Here is a 20,350-nt window from a genome sequence, read left to right on the forward strand (position 1 = left end):
ACCGAGGTCCTTAGTCTGGGTCTCATTAACATAACATCTTCTTCTTCTTTGTTTTTCGGCTGTTCCCGTTAGGGGGCGCCACAGCAGATCAGTTGTTTTCATCTCACCCTGTCCTCTGTATCTTTCTCTGTCACACCAACCACCTGCATGTCCTCCCTCAGCACATCCATAAACCTCCTCTTTGGCCTCCCTCTTCTCCTCCTGCCTGGTGGCTCCATCATCAGCATCCTTTTCCCTATATACCCTGGGTCCCTCCTCTGCACGTGTCCAAACCATCTCAGTCTTGCCTCTCTGACTTTGTCTCCAAACCGTCCCACCTGAGCTGTCCCTCTATGTTCATTCCTAATCTTGTCCATTCTCATCACTCCCAAAGAGAATCTCAACATCTTCGGCTCTGCCACCTCCAGCTCTGCCTCCTGTCTTTTTGTTAGTGCCACCGTCTCTAAAGCCTCAGTCCCACCGAATAATGAAGGCCGAAGAAGGAGCCACGCATGGGTGTGGGGTGATTATTCGAAGAATGACCCACGTTTTGATCTATCACGTATCCACTATGAAGGTGCCACTATGTGCCTCTCTGTACCCCGCATGTGCCGCGTAGCAGCCTCTAGTGAGCCACGACCGACCTGTCATTACAGCCTCGAATGGCTCGCATCAGCCACACTAATCCACATAGTGCCATGATAACGCCATGTTGACGCACGTTTAGGCATGAGTTTGGTCCAAACCTCCAGCCCTCCCACACCTGGTTCCTTCAAAGTGTGGGTTTTCAATTCACAGATTCACAGCAGCATTTAAAGATGTCCCTTTTTTTTTTTTTTTTTTTTAAGCGCAGTCCAAAAATAGACACTCCAGCACAGTTCCGCAGTTGTGCGCTGTGCGCCAGGCTGCTGTCCACCTGTAATGCACAAGACCAGCTAGACCCGAACCACGGGTTCCTAGAGAGCCTCTTCTGTGCTCCTCGCTGGCTCTGCGGCTCTCTGGCTTTTCTTCTGCGCTTTAAACACACAAAACTTTGTCCATTTATTTCTGCAAAATCGCTCTTTTGCACGCGCGCTGCTGTTGTCCTTTCATGGACAGCCGCCTCTGTGCTTTTTCTAAGTGGCTTCCTTTCCATCCGTGGCTTGCTGGCTTTATTTTTTCCTTGGCTTTAAACACAATCACTTTTACAATGTGAATCCACTTTTAACTTTGTGTTTGTCCGTTTATTTCTGCAAAAGCGCTCTTTTGCGGGCGGTGCCGTTCTACATACAGAATGAGGTGGCCGTTTTATTATATACACCTGTGAATCATTTTCAAAAAAAAATATATATATATGTATGTATGTATATATATATATATATATATATGTATGTATATATATATATATATATATATATATGTATGTATATATATATATATATATGTATGTATATATATATGTGTGTATATGTGTGTGTGTGTGAGTGAACCACCAGTAGGGCTCTTGCTTGCCTCTACTGGTGGTTGTCTCTCACTGCGGTATTGTATCACTTCCGGTTCCGGAGCACAGCGGTGTTTTGCTGTATCTGTTAGCTGTTTAATCTACGTAGTTAGATTGATCTAGATAACTAGATAACGATTTGTTTCACAGTGTAATCTTCACGTGCCTTAACTAAAGCACTCCCTCTGCTGAATCACCTCTAAATTATTTACACATTATTCACTTTGTGTGTTTTTAGGAATCCGCTAGCTTAGCGCAGCTACTAGCTCTTAGCCGGTTTAGCTTGGTGGCTTCTCCTGTCTCTCCCGCACTTTTCTGCTCTGGGTGTGAAATGTTTAGTTATTCCTCGGCCTCCTTTAGCAGTAATGGTACTTGTAATAAGTGTAGTTTATTCGTAGCTTTGGAGGCCAGGCTGGGCGAATTGGAGGCTCGGCTCCGCACCTTGGAAAATCCTACAGCTAGCCAGACCCCTGTAGTTGGTGCGGACCAAGGTAGCTTAGCCGCCGTTAGCTGTCCCCCAGCAGATCCCGAGCAGCCGGAAAGCAGGCCGGCTGGGTGACTATGAGGAGGAAGCGTAGTCTTAAACAGAAGCCCCCTGTACACCACCAATGACACACCCGCCGAGGATCAAACTCTGGTTATTGGCGACTCTGTTTTGAGAAATGTGAAGTTAGCGACACCAGCAACCATAGTCAGATGTCTTCCGGGGGCCAGAGCAGGCGACATTGAAGGAAATTTGAAACTGCTGGCTAAGGCTAAGCGTAAATTTGGTAAGATTGTAATTCACGTCGGCAGTAATGACACCCGGTTACGCCAATCGGAGGTCACTAAAATTAACATTGAATCGGTGTGTAACTTTGCAAAAACAATGTCGGACTCTGTAGTTTTCTCTGGGCCCCTCCCCAATCGGGAGTGACATGTTTAGCCGCATGTTCTCCTTGAATTGCTGGCTGTCTGAGTGGTGTCCAAAAAATGAGGTGGGCTTCATAAGATGATTGGCAAAGCTTCTGGGGAAAACCTGGTCTTGTTAGGAGAGACGGCATCCATCCCACTTTGGATGGAGCAGCTCTCATTTCTAGAAATCTGGCCAATTTTATTTTATTAAACCCTCCAAACTGTGACTATCCAGGGTTGGGACCAGGAAGAAGAGTTGTAAATGGTAAATGGACATTTATATAGCGCTTTTCCATCTGCATCAGATGGTCAAAGCGCTTTACAATTATGCCTCACATTCACCCCGATGTCAGGGTGCTGCCATACAAGGCGCTCATTACACACCGGAAGCAATAGGGGATTAAAGGCCTTGCCCAAGGGCCCTTAGTGATTTTCCAGTCAGGTGGGGATTTGAACCCATGATCTTCTGGACTCAAGCCCAACACCTTAACCACTAGACCATCACCCTTGGTGTGTAAGTTGTAGTCTTACACACCTCTCTGCAGCTTCTCTCCCCCTGCCATCCCCTCATTACCCCATCCCCGTAGAGACGGTGCCTGCTCCCAGACCACCAGTAACCAGTAAAAATCTATTTAAGCATAAAAATTCAAAAAGAAAAAATAATATAGCACCTTCAACTGCACCACAGACTAAAACAGTTAAATGTGGTTTATTAAACATTAGGTCTCTCTCTTCTAAGTCCCTTTTAGTAAATGATATAATAATTGATCAACATATTAATTTATTCTGCCTTACAGAAACCTGGTTACAGCAGGATGATTATGTTAGTTTAAATGAGTCAACACCCCCGAGTCACACTAACTGTTAGAATGCTCGTAGCACAGGCCGAGGGGGAGGATTAGCAGCAATCTTCCACTCCAGCTTATTAATTAATCAAAGACCCAGACAGAGCTTTAATTCATTTGAAAGCTTGACTCTTAGTCTTGTCCATCCAAATTGGAAGTCTCAAAAATCAGTTTTATTTGTTGTTATCTATCATCCACCCGGTTGTTACTGTGAGTTTCTCTGTGAATTTTCAGAACTTTTGTCTGACTTAGTGCTTAGCTCAGATAATTATAGTGGGCGATTTTAACATCCACATAGATGCTGAGAATGACAGCCTCAACACTGCATTTAATCTATTATTAGACTCAATTGGCTTCACTCAAAATGTAAATGGGTCCACCCACCACTTTAACCATACTTTAGATCTTGTTCTGACTTATGGTATGGAAATTGAAAACTTAACAGTATTCCCTGAAAACCCCCTTCTGTCTGATCATTTCTTAATAACATTTACATTTACTTTAATGGACTACCCAGCAGTGGGGAATACGTTTCATTACAGTAGAAGTCTTTCGGAAAGCGCTGTAACTAGGTTTAAGGATATGATTCCTTCTTTATGTTCTCCAGTGCCATATGCCAACACAGTGCAGAGTAGCTACCTAAACTCTGTGAGTGAGATAGAGTATCTCGTCAATAGTTTTACATCCTCATTGAGCACAACTTTGGATGCTGTAGCTCCTCTGAAAAGAGAGCCTTAAATCAGAAGTGCCTGACTCTGTGGTATAATTCACAAACTCGCAGCTTAAAGCAGATAACCTGTAAGTTGGAGATGAAATGGCGTCTCACTAATTTAGAAGATCTTCACTTAGCCTGGAAAAAGAGTCTGTTGCTCTATAAAAAAGCCCTCCGTAAAGCTAGGACATCTTACTACTCATCACTAATTGAAGAAAATAAGAACAACCCCAGGTTTCTTTTCAGCACTGTAGCCAGGCTGACAAAGAGTCAGAGCTCTATTGAGCCGAGTATTCGTTTAACTTTAACTAGTAATGACTTCATGAGTTTCTTTGCTAATAAAATTTTAACTATTAGAGAAAAAATTACTCATAACCATCCCAAAGACATATCATTATCTTTGGCTGCTTTCAGTAATGCTGGTATTAGACTCTTTCTCTCCGATTGTTCTGTCTGAGTTATTTGCATTAGTTACTTCCTCCAAACTATCAACATGTCTATTAGACCCCATTCCTACCAGGCTGCTCAAGGAAGCCCTACCATTAATTAATGCTTCAATCTTAAATATGATCAATCTATCTTTATTAGTTGGCTATGTACCACTGGCTTTTAAGGTGGCAGTAATTAAACCATTACTTAAAAAGCCATCACTTGACCCAGCTATCTTAGCTAATTATAGGCCAATCTCCAACCTTCCTTTTCGCTCAAAAATTCTTGAAAGGGTAGTTGTAAAACAGCTAACTGATCATCTGCAGAGGAATGGTCTATTTGAAGAGTTTCAGTCAGGTTTTAGAATTCATTATAGCATGTAAATGGGGAGTCTTCTTCACAGACGAAGGTTAATTATGGAGTTCCACAAGGTTCTGTGTTAGGACCAATTTTATTCACTTTATACATGCTTCCCTTAGGCAGTATTATTAGACAGCATTGCTTAAATTTTCATTGTTACGCAGATGATACCCAGCTTTATCTATCCATGAAGCCAGAGGACACACACCAATTACTTAAACTGCAGGAATGTCTTACAGACATAAAGACATGGATGACCTCTAATTTCCTGCTTTTAAACTCAGATAAAACTGAAGTTATTGTACTTGCCCCACAAATCTTAGAAACATGGTGTCTAACCAGATCCTTACTCTGGATGGCATTACCCTGACCTCTAGTAATACTGTGAGAAATCTTGGAGTCATTTTTGATCAGGATATGTACTTCAATGCGCATATTAAGCAAATATGTAGGACTGCTTTTTTGCATTTGTGCAATATCTCTAAAATTAGAAAGGTCTTGTCTCAGAGTGATGCTGAAAAACTAATTCATGCATTTATTTCCTCTAGGCTGGACTATTGTAAGTCATTATTATCAGGTTGTCCTAAAAGTTCCCTGAAAAGCCTTCAGTTAATTCAAAATGCTGCAGCTAGAGTACTGGCGGGGACTAGAAGGAGAGAGCATATTTCACCCATATTGGCCTCTCTTCATTGGCTTCCTGTTAATTCTAGAATAGAGTTTAAAATTCTTCTTCTTACCTATAAGGTTTTGAATTTTTAGGTCCCATCTTATCTTAGGGACCTCATAGTACCATATCACCCCAATAGAGCGCTTCGTTCTCAGACTGCAGGCTTACTTGTAGTTCCTAGGGTTTGTAAGAGTAGAATGGGAGGCAGAGCCTTCAGCTTTCAGGCTCCTCTCCTCTGGAACCAGCTCCCAATTCGGATCAGGGAGACAGACACCCTCTCTACTTTTAAGATTAGGCTTAAAACTTTCCTTTTTGCTAAAGCTTATAGTTAGGGCTGGATCAGGTGACCCTGAACCATCCCTTAGTTATGCTGTTATAGACTTAGACTGCTGGGGGGTTCCCATGATGCACTGAGTGTTTCTTTCTCTTTATGCTCTGTATGCACCACTCTGCATTTAATCATTAGTGACTGATCTCTGCTCTCTTCCACAGCATGTCTTTTTCCTGATTCTCTCCCCTCAGCCCCAACCAGTCCCAGCAGAAGACTGCCCCTCCCTGAGCCTGGTTCTGCTGGAGGTTTCTTCCTGTTAAAAGGGAGTTTTTCCTTCCCACTGTCACCAAGTGCTTGCTCACAGGGGGTCGTTTTGACCGTTGGGGTTTTTCTGTAATTATTGTATGGCTTTTGCCTTACAATATAAAGCGCCTTGGGGCAACTGTTTGTTGTGATTTGGCACTGTATAAATAAAATAGATTATATATATATATATATATATATATATATATATATATATATATATATATATATATATATATATATATATATATATGTATGTGTATATGTATATGTATATATATATGTGTATATGTATATGTATATATATATGTGTATATGTATATGTATATATATATGTGTATATGTATATGTATATATATATGTGTATATGTATATGTATATATATGTGTATATTTTATTTCTTCTGCAGCTTACAAGTTATCATGATACAACTTTTAACTTTGTGTTATGTCTTCAAAATCTGTCTTTTGCGTGCTCTCCACCTGTGTTGCCGCACAGCTCCTGCTCTTAGCTGTTCCACTGGAGTTATTATCTTCATGGCTTTAAACACACATCCACTTTCACGCAGTCACCCAAATTTTAACTTTGTGTTCGTCCAATATTGACTGAAATATCACTCTTTTGTGAGCTGGCGTTCTGCCTAAATGCTCGTTTGAAGCGTGATGATGAGTCACTGCGTCAGTGCGCACACACAGCGGAGCTCATGTGATCCATTAACAAGATATTAAATCAACATACTTATACATACAACAGACATCAACATACAGACAAAATACAAAATAATTATTTTATATAGAGTTCAGCGCACAGAGCAGGTGGAATTGTGTGCGTGAGAGGAGAGCCGCTCAAAAAACAGCCTCTCAGGTCCTGCGAAGGTGCTAGGCGCACGGATAATGGACTTTTTGCAGACTCGTAAGCACCACGCAAATGCCTCTAAGCTGTCGCAGTAACTCGAACACAAACTGCGCCACGCTGTTGTTGCTAAATTTTCAACATCTTGAAATTAGCGCCATGCTCAGAGAGGAGCCTCGTTAACTGAAGATAATGCCTCTAAGAGCCACTCTGAGCCACTATACTGCCACGGTAGCTCACGAAACAAAAAAAACAGGGTGCGTAGCTCCTTCTTCATCCTTCATTATTCGGTGGGACCGCGGCTTAAGTCGTCCAACATAGCTGGTCTCACTACTGTTTTGTAAATGTTCCCCTTCACTCTTACTGATGTTCTTGTCACAAATCACTCCTGCCACCTTTCTCCACCCACTCCACCCTGCCTGCACTTTCTTCTTCACCTCTTTACTACACTCTCCATTACTTTGAACAGTTGACCCCAAATATTTAAACTCATCTACTTTCACCACTTCTACTCCTTGTAACTGCACTATTCCACTGTGCTCCCTCCCATTCACACACATGTACTCAGTCTTGCTTCTACTGACTTTCATTCCCCTTCTCTCCAAAGCATATCTCCACCTCTCCAGACTAGACTCAACTTGCTCTCTACTCTCACTACAGATCACAATGTCATCTGCAAACATCATAGTCCATGGGGACTCCTGTCTGATGTCATCCGTCAACCTGTCCATCACCACTGCAAACAAGAAAGGACTCAGAGCTGATCCTTGGTGTAATCCCACCTCCACCTTGAATGAGTCTGTCATTCCTACTGCGCATCTCACTGCTGTCACACTATTCTTGTACATGTCCTGCACTACCCTAACATCTCTGCAACTCCAGACTTCCTCATACAATACCACAGCTCTTCTCTTGGCACCCTATCATAAGCTTTTTCTAAGTCCACAAACACACAGTGTAACTGTTTCTGGCCTTCTCTGTACTTCTCCAACAGTATTCTCAGAGCAAACATTGCATCTGTAGTGCTCTTTCTCGGCATGAAACCATATTGCTGCTCACAGATCTTCACCTGTTTTGCAAGCCTAGCTTCTACTACTCTTTCCCATAACTTCATGCTGTGGCTGATCAACTTTATGCCTCTGTAGTTACTGCAGCTCTGCACATCACCCTTGTTCTTGAAAATAGGAACCAGCACACTTCGTCTCCACTCCTCAGGTATCCTCTCACTTTACAAGATTTTATTAAACAATCTGGTTAGAAACTCCACTGCCATCTCTCCGAGACATTTCCATGCCTCCACTGGAATGTCATCTGGAGCAGCTGCCTTTCCACTCTTTATCCTCTTCATAGCAGCCCTCACTTCTTCCTTACTAATCTCTTGCACTTCCTGACTTAGAAGAATAAAAATCAGCCATATTACTTTGTCACTGTATGTAGGCCTCCTGGCCCATATTCTGAATTCTTAGATGAATGTGGTGCGTTCATCTCTAACTTGTCAACTAGTGCAGATAACATTCTGATCATTGGTGACTTTATCGTTCATATAAATAAGCTTTCTGATCCCCTCTGCAAATAATTTATGGAAATTGTGGATGCATTAGGATTTCGGCAATGCATTCAGGACTCGAGACACATTAGTGGAAATACCCTGGATTTGGTTCTTGCACGTGGTATTGCTGTCACAAATATTGACATCACGCCTCTTACATCAGTGGTTTCAGATCACTCACTTAAGTTTACAGTTTCACTGTCGTGTTTAGTAGAACAACAACCTTCTATATCACTACTGTGATGCATCAACTCCTCAACTAAGACCAAACTCGAACCTAGACTCCCTGATGCCTTAGCTTCACATTTGGCAAATACCCAATCAGTACACAGTCTTCTGGTTAGTTTAAACTCAGTGCTCAAAACACACTCGACATGATTGCGCTACCTTTGTTAAAATTGCGCTCCCCAAAACAGTCATCTTGGTTCAGTGATTACCTGCGTGACCTCAAGCATAAGGCTAGAGGTCTAGAACGGAAATGGCGTAGTTTCAAAATTAGAATCATTGCATCTTGCATGGCGTGATGCCATCTTAGACTATAAGCATGCATTACTGGCTACAAAGTGGACCTATTACTCTGATTTGATCAACAAAAACAAGCATAACTCAAAGTTCTTGTTCGACACAGGAACACTTATTCATGGACGACCACCTGAAGTTTGCTCTCCTTTTACAGCACAAGATTTCCTGGTTTACTTTGAGGAGAAAATAGAAGACATTAGGTTAAACGTATCCCAGCATGCCTTCACCCAGCCACTACACCCTACTATTGAGGTGGGTGCCATTACTGAGGTATTACCTAGATTTACAGAATTTGAGAGTATCTCTCTAGGCATGCTGATGAAACTCGTAACATCTACAAAAAGCACAACCTGTTTATTTGATCCTATACCAACAAAACTGTTTAAGGACCTGTGGCCCACTCTTAGGCCGACTGTGCTGGAAATTATTAATCTTTCTTTAAGTTCTGGATCTGTTCCTAAATGTTTCAGATCTGCAGTGATTAAACCATTACTTAAGAAACCTAATCTTGACCCTAGTGTATTGAAAAACTATCGGCCGATATCAAATTTATCATTTTGCTCTAAAATTCTGAAAAAGGTGGTTTCACGGCAGTTCGTAGACTATCTTACTGAGAATAATCTCTTTGAGCCACTGCAGTCTGCTTTTAGAAAATATTCCACAGAGACGGCTCTCACTAAAGTGGTGAATGATCTTCTGTTTACAGTGGATTTGGACACCACTATGGTTCTTGTGTTGTTAGATCTCAGTGCTGCATTTGATACCGTGGATCATCATATTCTACTTGATAGGCTGGAAAATCATTTTGGGATTACTGGGAGTGCCCTTGCATGGTTGACATCATACTTGACCAGTTGTTCTCACTGTGTTTTGTACAGTAACTCTTATGTGTCGACGCGAGTTGAGGAGCGGACCTGCGTCAGACAGAACCCAGCGCTAAAAATAACCAGAAAGCGGTTCCAACAACAGAAACAATTTATTTTTCACCTGTGCATAATAATGTGTACAAAACTAAAAGAACGTCCTTCTGGTGGAGTGACTGTTGGCACGCTCTTAAGCGCCCAAAAGGATAGAAGCCCGGACTTCCTGGACCCACTACCACCAGACAAACACCCCCCAGGTGGACACGACAAACTGACTCTCTGTGAAGCAAAGAAGAGGTGAGGTAAGTCAGCAGTTACAATATCTTTCAAAAGACACACGCTATCAGCAACACATTCAGGTCTGTATTTTTTAACTTTATGCAAATGAGCAGCTTCTCACAACAAGTGGAGGATCACTTATCCGCACGCCACAGCAGTGAGAAGCAAACTGCACAATTCTCATCACAATTCCAGTATACTGCGTAACAAAACACCAAGTTACTATCAACAATTAGTCGAACACTTAATCACCTTTAATGTGTGCTGACAGCAAGTGTCCTCACCCTTCCTTGCTTCACGGGCTCGATGTGTCAAACCCAGGCGCGGTCCTCAGCGTCTCAAACGGACATCACAAGGTCGTGTTCCCGGCAGTTCTGCTTGAATCACACATGCCTTAAATGCAGAACGCCATCCAGTTATCTGCTTCAGCTGAAAGTCTTTAAGGTTGCATGTGAGCACCAGTCACAGGTGCTACACATGATGTTGATGAGGGTGAGGATTCTTCAGCCAGCACCTTCTCCACAGACAAATCAGTTCTCATGCCACCTGAAGAGCAAAGAAAAGAAAAGAACACCAAAACATCCAGCCACACCCCCCAACACACAACAGTACCCCCCCATCAACGGGAAGCCTCCTGGCGACCGAACAGACCAGGCCCGAGAACAGCACCTCCCTCCGGGGTCCACGTCAGGAAGCAGACAGCACCACGCTCCTAAGGTCCACCACAGACAGCAGGACAGGCACCGCAGCTGGAATCAACAAAAGCCCCAAAACATTCCCCAGTACAATTCAACACAGAAAAAAACATAAAACCCACCCAAAACCTCCCCAGGGGACCGTCCCATCAAACCCCGGGAAGAAAAGAAAAACTCCCAAACGCAAAAACCCAACACAGCCCCACAAACACAATACAAATGTAAATGCATAAAAGAAAAACAACAAACAATCCCCCCAGAATGACCTGCAGAGCCCAACCCCCCCCCCAGAAGGCCTTCATCGCCAGTTCCAGGAGGAACAGCCAGAACCATAATCCCACAAAGGTCCCCAGGTGTACATGGAGCAAAACGGCGCCCCCCCAGGGGACCGTACCATCAACCCCAGGAGGTACCCTCCCCACAACCCCGGAACCCCAGACCCAGTCACACAAGCCAATTCCCCCCCAGAGGACCGTCCCATCAACCCTGGAGGTGGAACCCAGAAGGAAACAGAACAAAATCAAAAATCAACCCCCGGAGGACTACCAAAAACAACCCCGGGGGGATATAAAATGACCGTAAACTCTGTTACCCTCCCCGGCACCCCGAAAGACCCCGGGTCCCTCCCAGAGCCCCTCGGCGGCTCAACTTTGGCGAACGGCTCAAAACATTAAGCCGGAGAAGGGAACAGGAAAAAACTAACCCAGCTCCAACCCCAAGGCGCAGCAGAGAACCGGAAATACGACCGGTGCCCCAACTCGACCATACCCCAGCCTCTCGGGAGGGGTGGAACTACCAAAATGGCGAACGGCAACAGATCGGCCCACCCCTCCGACTGAGGTAAGTCTCCGCTGCACCACACCCCGGCAACACCAATGACGAACGGTACAAAGGCTCACCGAGGCTGGAGTGGAACCGGGCCCTAACCAAACCAAGAAAAACGCCTCTAACACCCCCCCCCCCCTAGGTGCAGAGGTCTTCTGAGAATGCTCAGCGTGACCAACCTGCACCACCCCACAACCCACAAGACAAACGGTCTTGGGGCAAGTGAGGTTGGGGTTAGGGATGTAGAGAAATAAAAAAAACAACAAAATAAAATGACCCAACAACCCAAACAGAAAATACCTAAGAACACATAAAAAATTAACAATTAAGTGAGCCCAGGCGGACTTCTAACCGCCTAACAATCACTCCACCAGATACGCCTCTGACTCCCCATACAATTATAACCCCTATTTAAAGAAAACAAAACATTTACTCGTGCTAGATTTTTTTTTTTTTTGTGTGTGTTATTTTGCCTGTCCCAGAACACTTGGAGATACGTCACCATTATTTCTCTTGATGCTTACATGTCGGGGCAATACAGTAATCTCTGCTGGTCCGAGCCGCATGGGCTCGTCAACAGGAGGAGCCAGAGGTCCCGTCGGAGGAGCTTCAGTGGGGCAAAGAAGAGGCGGCCCAGATCTGTGTCGGGGAAAGCCCCGAGACGAAAAAACCCGCTCTGATGGGCGTCCTCTCTCGCGTCCACGCTCCTTCATCCGATCATCTAGACGAATCACCAACGATATTAGCTCATCTAAATCGTTTGGCTCGTCACGGACTGCCGGCTCGTCTTTTAATGACTCATTTAACCCATCTACAAACATTCCTCGTAAAGCTGCGGCGCTCCAACCTGACTGAGCAGAACCAGAGAGCATTGCATCACCGCACAAGGCTCCGGACGACAAACAATCGGTTCGGACGCCGAATCTCTGGGTGACGGAGTTATCTGCACTAGTATCGATGATGCCGCAGCTGGAGCAGCAGGAAGCGGAGCGGCTTGCGCTGCAAGCTCCGTAATACGGGCGTCTGTTTGTTTAATTTGGTTTGCGAGATGCTGTAATTGCTCCCATATTTTCTCCAAGTGTTCTTGAACTTTTTCGGCAAAAGGAACCGCTTCTGCCGCTGGGTCCATTATGGAATGGCCGGGAACTACTGTTATGTGTCGACGCGGGTTGAGGAGCGGACCTGCGTCAGACAGAACCCAGCGCTACAAATAACCAGAAAGCGGTTCCAACAACAGAAACAATTTATTTTTCACCTGTGCATAATAATGTGTACAAAACTAAAAGAACGTCCTTCTGGTGGAGTGACTGTTGGCACGCTCTTAAGCGCCCAAAAGGATAGAAGCCCGGCGTTCCTGGACCCACTACCACCAGACAAACACCCCCCAGGTGGACACGACAAACTGACTCTCTGTGAAGCAAAGAAGAGGTGAGGTAAGTCAGCAGTTACAACAATATCTTTCAAAAGACACACGCTATCAGCAACACATTCAGGTCTGTATTTTTTAACTTTATGCAAATGAGCAGCTTCTCACAACAAGTGGAGGATCACTTATCCTGCACGCCACAGCAGTGAGAAGCAAACTGCACAATTCTCATCACAATTCCAGTATACTGCGTAACAAAACACCAAGTTACTATCAACAATTAGTCGAACACTTAATCACCTTTAATGTGTGCTGACAGCATGTGTCCTCACCCTTCCTTGCTTCACGGGCTTGATGTGTCAAACCCAGGCGCGGTCCTCAGCGTCTCACAAACGGACATCACAAGGTCGTGTTCCCGGCAGTTCTGCTTGAATCACACATGCCTTAAATGCAGAACGCCATCCAGTTATCTGCTTCAGCTGAAAGTCTTTAAGGTTGCATGTGAGCACCAGTCACAGGTGCTACACATGATGTTGATGAGGGTGAGGATTCTTCAGCCAGCACCCTCTCCACAGACAAATCAGTTCTCATGCCACCTGAAGAGCAAAGAAAAGAAAAGAACACCAAAACATCCAACCACACCCCCCAACACACAACAGTAACACTACTTCTAACCTTAGTGACATGAAATTTGAGGTTCCACAGGGATCCGTCTTAGGCCCCCTGCTTTTATCCTTTTATATAACACCCCTTCAGCGCACATTGTAGCATTTTGGGATTACTTTTCACTGCTAGGCTGATTATACTCAGTTATACATGCCGATAACTGCTGGTAATCTCCTTCACATAAAATCCTTAGAAGATTGCCTTGCAGCAATGAGAAGCTGGATGTCTAGAAACTTCCTACTTTTAAACTCTGAAAAGACTGAAATGATGGTTCTTGGTCCAGTGAGACATCGGCATCAATTTAACCAGTTAATGCTTAGCCTAGGCTAGTGTGTCAAACTGACAAACCTTTCAGGTAATTTTTGATCCTACATTGTCCTTTGACCTCCACATTAGAAATATTATGAGGACTGCTTTTTTCCACCTGCAAAATATAGCGAAGACTTGCCCCATCCTGCCTATAGCTGATACTGAGACCCTGATCCATGTGTTTATCTCTTCGAGATTGGACTACTGCAATGTTCTATTTTCTGGTTTACCGCAGTCTAGCATTAGGGCTCTCCAATTGGTTCAAAATGCTGCAGCCAGACTTTTGACACGAAGCAGAAAGTTCGACCACATTACACCCATTTTGGCGTCTCTTCACTGGCTTCCTGTCCCAGTGAGATCAGATTTTAAGTTTCTGCTACTAGTCCATAAAATTGTTCATGGACTGGCACCTCCCTACTTAGCTGACCTAATTAAACCTTACATACTGGCCTGGGCTTTGCCTTCTCAGGGTGCAGGACTACTTTGTGTCCCTAGAGTGAATAAGAATCCTGTGGGTCACAGAGCTTTCTCTTATCATGTCCATGTTCTGTGGAATGATTTCCCTGTGTCAATAAAACAGTCAGATTCTGTGGAGACTTTCAAAGTCCAGACTTAAGATGCACTTATTTTCCCTTTTGTATGGCTAGCATACTGGCATAGTATAGTTCTATACTCTTTACTCTTTTAATTCATTTTATTGGTAAACGGAGCGTGCTGTGGCCAAAACTTTACCTACGTTCTGGATCTTTTAGTGAAGCTTAGGGCTAGTAGCCGGTGATCACCTTAGTATTTCCTGTTTTTCTTGTTGTTTAATGCTGACAAATTATACTGTATTTCTTGTCTTTCTGATGCCTGATTCTGTTTAAGGTGCAGCTCCACCCAGAGATGGGTGTGGTATTTGTGCTGGAGACCCTCCTGTCCTGTGCACCAACAGCATTTCCTGTATATTTGTTTTGTGAATTGTTCTGTAATTTATGTTTGTAGCATGGCCCAAGCAGAGGATCAACCCTTGAGTCTGGTCTGCTTGAGGTTTCTTCCTCAGAGGGAGGTTTTCCTTACCACTGCTGCGCTGGGGGTTTGTAAGGTTAGACCTTATTTGTGTGAAGTGCCTTGATGCAACTCTGCTGTGATTTGATGCTATATAAATGAAAATAAATTGAAATTGAAAAAACCAAGACTGTGCACCATTACTCCAATAACAAACCATGGGTGACCAAAGGCATCAATGCAACAGTGAACAGGAAGATGGCTGCATTCAGGAGTGGAGCCCAGCCCTGCTACCATGAGACCAAAAATGAATAAATCCTCGACGTCCTCAACGGAGAAAAGCGCCAAGCATGCCACACACCAGGAACTCCAGGAGTCGAGGACATAGCCCGCAGGATACGTTCCATCTGGGCGGGTAGGATCCCCCGGTCCTGACCTTCTTGTAGAAAAAATGGTGTCAATAGCGTTCAGAGACCAGCTGATCAATTACATGGTTAATCTAATAGTAGTCCAGTAGATCCAGAATCCAATATAATTTGAGGAATTCACAGTCTGGTGAAGTAGGGACTTGAAGGTTAACGGCAGAGAACAGAGATAAGGGAGAGTGGAGGAGATGCGACTGCCCTCGTCGGAGTCCCAAGCTGAATCTGAGGTGGGCATTGTGAACTACCACAAGTACCTGGGTGTCCACATAGACAACAAACTGGACTAGACTGTAATCACAGATGCTGTGTATAAGAAAGGTCAGAGCCAACTGTACTTCCTCAGGAGGCTCAGATCTTTCAATGTCTGCAGAAATATGTTGCAGATGTTTTTATAACTCAGTGGTCTCCAGCGTCATCTTCTATGCTGTATTGTGCTGGAGCAGCAGGTACAAGGCAGCTGACTTGAACAAACACATCAGGAGAGCTGGCTCTGTCCTGGGGGTGGTGCTGGAGTCTGTGGTGGAGGTGTCAGAGAGGAGGAAACTGTTCATCATCCTGGACAATAGCTCCCATCCCCTGCATGCTACACTGGCTGTCAGAGCACCTTCAGCCAAAGACTGAGGCCACTGAGGCCTACCTGTGGCAATTAGACTGTATAACTCCTCCCCCTTCTGCAGTATGAATACATAATGATCAGAGTTTTTCAGTTACTCAGAGCTATGTGCAATACTGTCAACATCTTGTGCAAGTGTCTTCAGTCATTTTGCATTAACATGTTGTACTCATTGATCTCACTGTAAAAAAAAAAAAAAAGAAAGAAAAAAAAAGCAATGTTTACTATTTCGGCACTCTGGCAAAGCAATTTCCTACGGGATTAATAAAATTCTTTCTTATTCTTTAGGTGCACAGGTAGAAGTAATACATGGTAGGGCTTTTTCTGGTGTGTGTTTGAGATGATTTACTAGTGTTCATGGTTTTCTTCGGTGAAGCTGCAGAATGTGCTTCACATACAGTACAAGCAAACTGAAGACGGTGGGTGTTCACTGGGGATGTCAAGTGTCAGTTTCTCTGTTTATCTTCAGTCTCCTCATGTCTGCCCTCTGCCTGTTCTACCAATGCTCAGAACTCTCTTGTGTTTGACCTTTCCTTGATAGAATTTCTAACAGTTGTTTTCTGAGTGAACTTTGATAGCCATACATTGGAAACCGTGTGTGATTCTGGCCTGAGGCGGACACAACCAGTGTTGGTTTTGTATATCGACGAGTTGCCCTGATGAGACGTGAATTTTTACCTACTAGGTGGTAGCACACATAACTTGGGCAGTCTGTGTTGTCACCAAGCGTGGTATATGCATTATGCATAGTGACCCTAAACAGGCCTGTTAATGTTGGGGTTAAAGGCCAAGGTCACTGGAATATACTTTTTAAAAACCACGTGAGCACAGTTACACAGTTCCTAATTGACTGTTTGTCATCAAACTTAGTGTGTGTGTGTGTGTGTTTGAGATGATGACCCAAAGAGGCGAAAGGTGAAAATTGTAGTTTAAAAAAAAGTGTAGTTTGTAAAAGCCTCCTGCAGAAAAGTGTCAATTGTCAGCGGGGAAGTTATCAAAGTTGGCCGATGGTTTGTGCACAGTGTGCGCTTTTTTCTTTTCTTTTTCTGTAATTTTTAAAAAATATCTTTTCTGTTTGTGGTCTTCTTTCCTTCTCCCATTTATGCACCATTCTCCTCTTCCTCCTCCTTCTTCTTCATCCTCAGGATGTTAGAGTTCTTCCAGAGGACAGAGACGAGGACAAACTATCCAAATGCACTTCGTATCTCCAACCTTGTCATGTACATCGTCATCATCATCCACTGGAACGCCTGTCTCTATTACTCCTTCTCCAAGGCCATTGGTGAGGTTGCCGGATTGAATCCTAACTGTGTGCTCGGCGATGCTCAACCTGACTGAGTCCGGTTTTCCTGTAGGTTTTGGCTCTGACAGGTTTGTGTATCCGGACCCAGCTGATCCAGAGTTTGGTCGTCTGGTGAGGAAGTATGCCTACAGCATGTACTGGTCCACGCTGACCCTCACCACCATTGGAGAAACACCGCCCCCTGTAGAGAACTCTGAGTACTTTTTTGTGGTCACTGATTTCTTGGTGGGTGTCGCCTCAATAATTCTATCATTATTAGAATTATTCTGACAACAGCTTGTGTTCCTGGTTCACAATGTTCTGTGAAAGACAAAATAATAGATGAAATTTTCTCACCAAAATTTTGTTGATATTTCTTGTGGTTGGAGTGAAAGAATTTCATAGAATAAGTTTAGTTCCATAACCAGTTATTATTTTAGACCTCAAACTATGAAACAATGGGAAAAAAATCAGGATCATTCGGTGTCGCTGTGGTTTCTTTTCTTTCTTTCTTTCTTTCTTTCTTTCAGTTTCTTATGGTCAGTAAATGTGAAAACTGGACCCATTCATTCATTCATTCATTCATTCATTGTAATTTAAGATAAGATGTTATTTATTCTTCCTGATTAAGAAGGTAGGATCTGAGGAAGCATCTTTCATCTTGAATCCTTTGGTGTTTTCATGCTCAGAATGTCCAGAGCTCGTGTCTGCACCGAGGTTTTAGGATTTTTTTTTTTTCTGCTGTGGTCCAGGTGGGAGTCCTGATTTTTGCGACCATCGTTGGTAACGTTGGCTCCATGATCACCAACATGAATGCTGCCAGAGCTGATTTCCAGTCTCGCATCGATGCCATCAAACAGTACATGAGCTTCCGGAAGGTTGGTCAGGATTTCATTTTCTTCTACCACTTGTTTTAACTAACTAGCATGCCTGCATGAGTGTGTTAATGTGATTGCAATGTTGTTGCGTTGTCGTGCTGGTGTTGGTTTCCTGGTGCATGTTTGTGGATCAAGATGGAACAAGTTTGAAGTTGAGTCCACAACTTTTCTACTCCACATCCAGGTAACCAAGGATCTGGAGAAGCGTGTGATCAAGTGGTTTGACTTCCTTTGGACCAATAAGAAAGCTGTGGATGAGAGGGAGGTTCTGAAGTACCTTCCTGATAAGCTGAGAGCTGAGATTGCTATCAATGTCCACCTGGACACGCTGAAAAAGGTCTGTAGAGCACTGAGGATGCTAGCATGCAACCTTATTCGCGTGAAGCTTTGGGATATCATGTCCTGATTGTTTTTATGCAGGTCCGTATCTTCGCAGACTGCGAGGCGGGTCTGCTGGTGGAGTTGGTGCTGAAGCTGCAGCCTCAGGTCTACAGTCCAGGTGACTACATCTGTAAGAAGGGCGACATCGGCAGAGAGATGTACATTATTAAGGAGGGGAAGCTCGCTGTGGTTGCAGATGATGGTGTCACACAGTTTGTTGTCCTGAGTGATGGCAGCTACTTTGGTGAGATCAGCATCTTGGCCATCAAAGGTAAGAAGATAGTTTGGACAGTGGGGAAGTTTTTTCTTTGACAGATGCTTACGTACACAAGATCTTTATTCTCTCACCGTTTATCATGTCCTTGAAGAAACATCACAAATCCCATAAACTCAAAGTCACACTAAACTGTCCTTAAGACCAAAGAGCACAAACATGAAGGAGACTGAGGTCAAGCCAACGATGTTTCAATAAAACAGGTGCAGGAGCAGAGCGGCATCGTAGTGGATCACACTGAAGGTTCCAGGTTCACCTTCCACCTGGTCCTTTCTGTGTAGAGTTTGCATGTTGTTCCTGTGTGTGTGGGTTCTCTCCGGGTGCTCCAGGTTCCTCCAACTTCCAAAGTCAGACAGGTTCAATGAACTGTGATTCTAATTTGACCATAGGTGTGAGTGAATGTGTTTGTCAATGTGGATGGACTCCAGCCCCCAGTGACCCTGGACTGGAAAATTAGAATAAATGAGTTGAGAAAATGAATGAATGAAAACAGGTTTAGGGTCACCTTCTGCTTCTGCACTTGCTACATCATAGGTGTCAAACTGATTCCAGAAGGGCCAAGAGGGTGCAGGTTTTCTTTGTAACCACCGACTCCACCAGGTGATTTCATTGATGAACTCGTTCCATCTGCTCAGAGTTGTTAATCAGTGAAATCACCTGGTGGAGATGGTGGTTTCAAAGAAAACCTGCACCCTCTTGGCCGTTTCTGGAATCAGTTTGACACATATGCGCTACATCCACCACCTCATGGAGCCACTTTGTCTTGATTGGTATCCAACCAGGAACAAATTAGTTCCATAATGAGCTCAAGAGATGCCTGGGAAGAACTTATGGAGTCATGAGTTCAAAGGTCACAGGTGTTTGGTGATGCTGATATTTCTGCAGGAGGATGAAGGTCCGTGTTGGGGATCCTGGTGCTGTGTGGTTGTTGGACTGTAACCAGTGACCGAAGGTGACGACTGGATGTCTTTGGTACTAGGTTTTTCATCAGCTATGACATTTTGTCCATGTGGTGTGTTTCTGTGGACATGATCCAGCACACAGGTGCATCTTTTTTGAGGACTCCAGTGGCTGGAGAAGAACAAGGATGTGCCCACATTTCATCTAGCTGCAGCAGATAGATGGGTACTCTGGAAAGGTGTGGATGGACCTGAGGTTTGCCTTAGTGGTTGCCATTCAGGACCCCAGGAGGTTCTATAGTGTGGTGAATGCAGTAATGACTGGCACTGACCTGAAACCTGAAGTATTATGAGGTCAAAACTAAAGTGTTGTGATGTACACAAACTACAATAAGGGAATGCAGTACTTTCAGATGTTTTTAACCAAACATTGAGTCAACATTGTTCATTGCTGAAATCTGCAGTCTTCAGTCTCCACCATCTGCAACAGTTGGTCTCTCCTCCAACAGGAAGTAAAGCTGGAAACAGACGAACAGCCAACATCAGGAGCATTGGTTACTCTGACCTTTTCTGCCTTTCCAAAGACGACCTGATGGAGGCACTGACAGAGTATCCTGATGCTAAAGCTTTGCTGGAGGAGAAGGGAAGGCAGATTTTGATGAAGGATGGGCTCCTGGACCTTGAGGTATCTTCACATTATCTCAAACTTGTTTTTCCATTTACATGGCATTAAAGTTTAAACTAC

The 20,350-nt window shown here is 44.0% G+C and overlaps 1 protein-coding gene across 6 annotated transcripts in view; it reads left to right on the top strand.

Annotated features, from left to right (window-relative positions):
- Window positions 1-20,350, top strand: part of cnga1b (cyclic nucleotide gated channel subunit alpha 1b) — a 68,981-nt gene that overhangs the window by 47,033 nt on the left and 1,598 nt on the right. For all 6 annotated transcript variants that reach the window (XM_034164061.1, XM_034164062.1, XM_034164063.1 and 3 more), the window contains 6 exons: window positions 17,037-17,173; window positions 17,247-17,419; window positions 17,926-18,051; window positions 18,236-18,388; window positions 18,472-18,703; window positions 20,115-20,290. In XM_034164061.1, the coding sequence (XP_034019952.1) occupies window positions 17,037-17,173; window positions 17,247-17,419; window positions 17,926-18,051; window positions 18,236-18,388; window positions 18,472-18,703; window positions 20,115-20,290 (997 nt within the window). The remainder of the gene's footprint in view (window positions 1-17,036; window positions 17,174-17,246; window positions 17,420-17,925; window positions 18,052-18,235; window positions 18,389-18,471; window positions 18,704-20,114; window positions 20,291-20,350) is intronic.

This window comes from Thalassophryne amazonica, chromosome 23 (genome assembly GCF_902500255.1).
Source record: "Thalassophryne amazonica chromosome 23, fThaAma1.1, whole genome shotgun sequence".
Lineage (NCBI taxonomy): Eukaryota > Metazoa > Chordata > Actinopteri > Batrachoidiformes > Batrachoididae > Thalassophryne > Thalassophryne amazonica.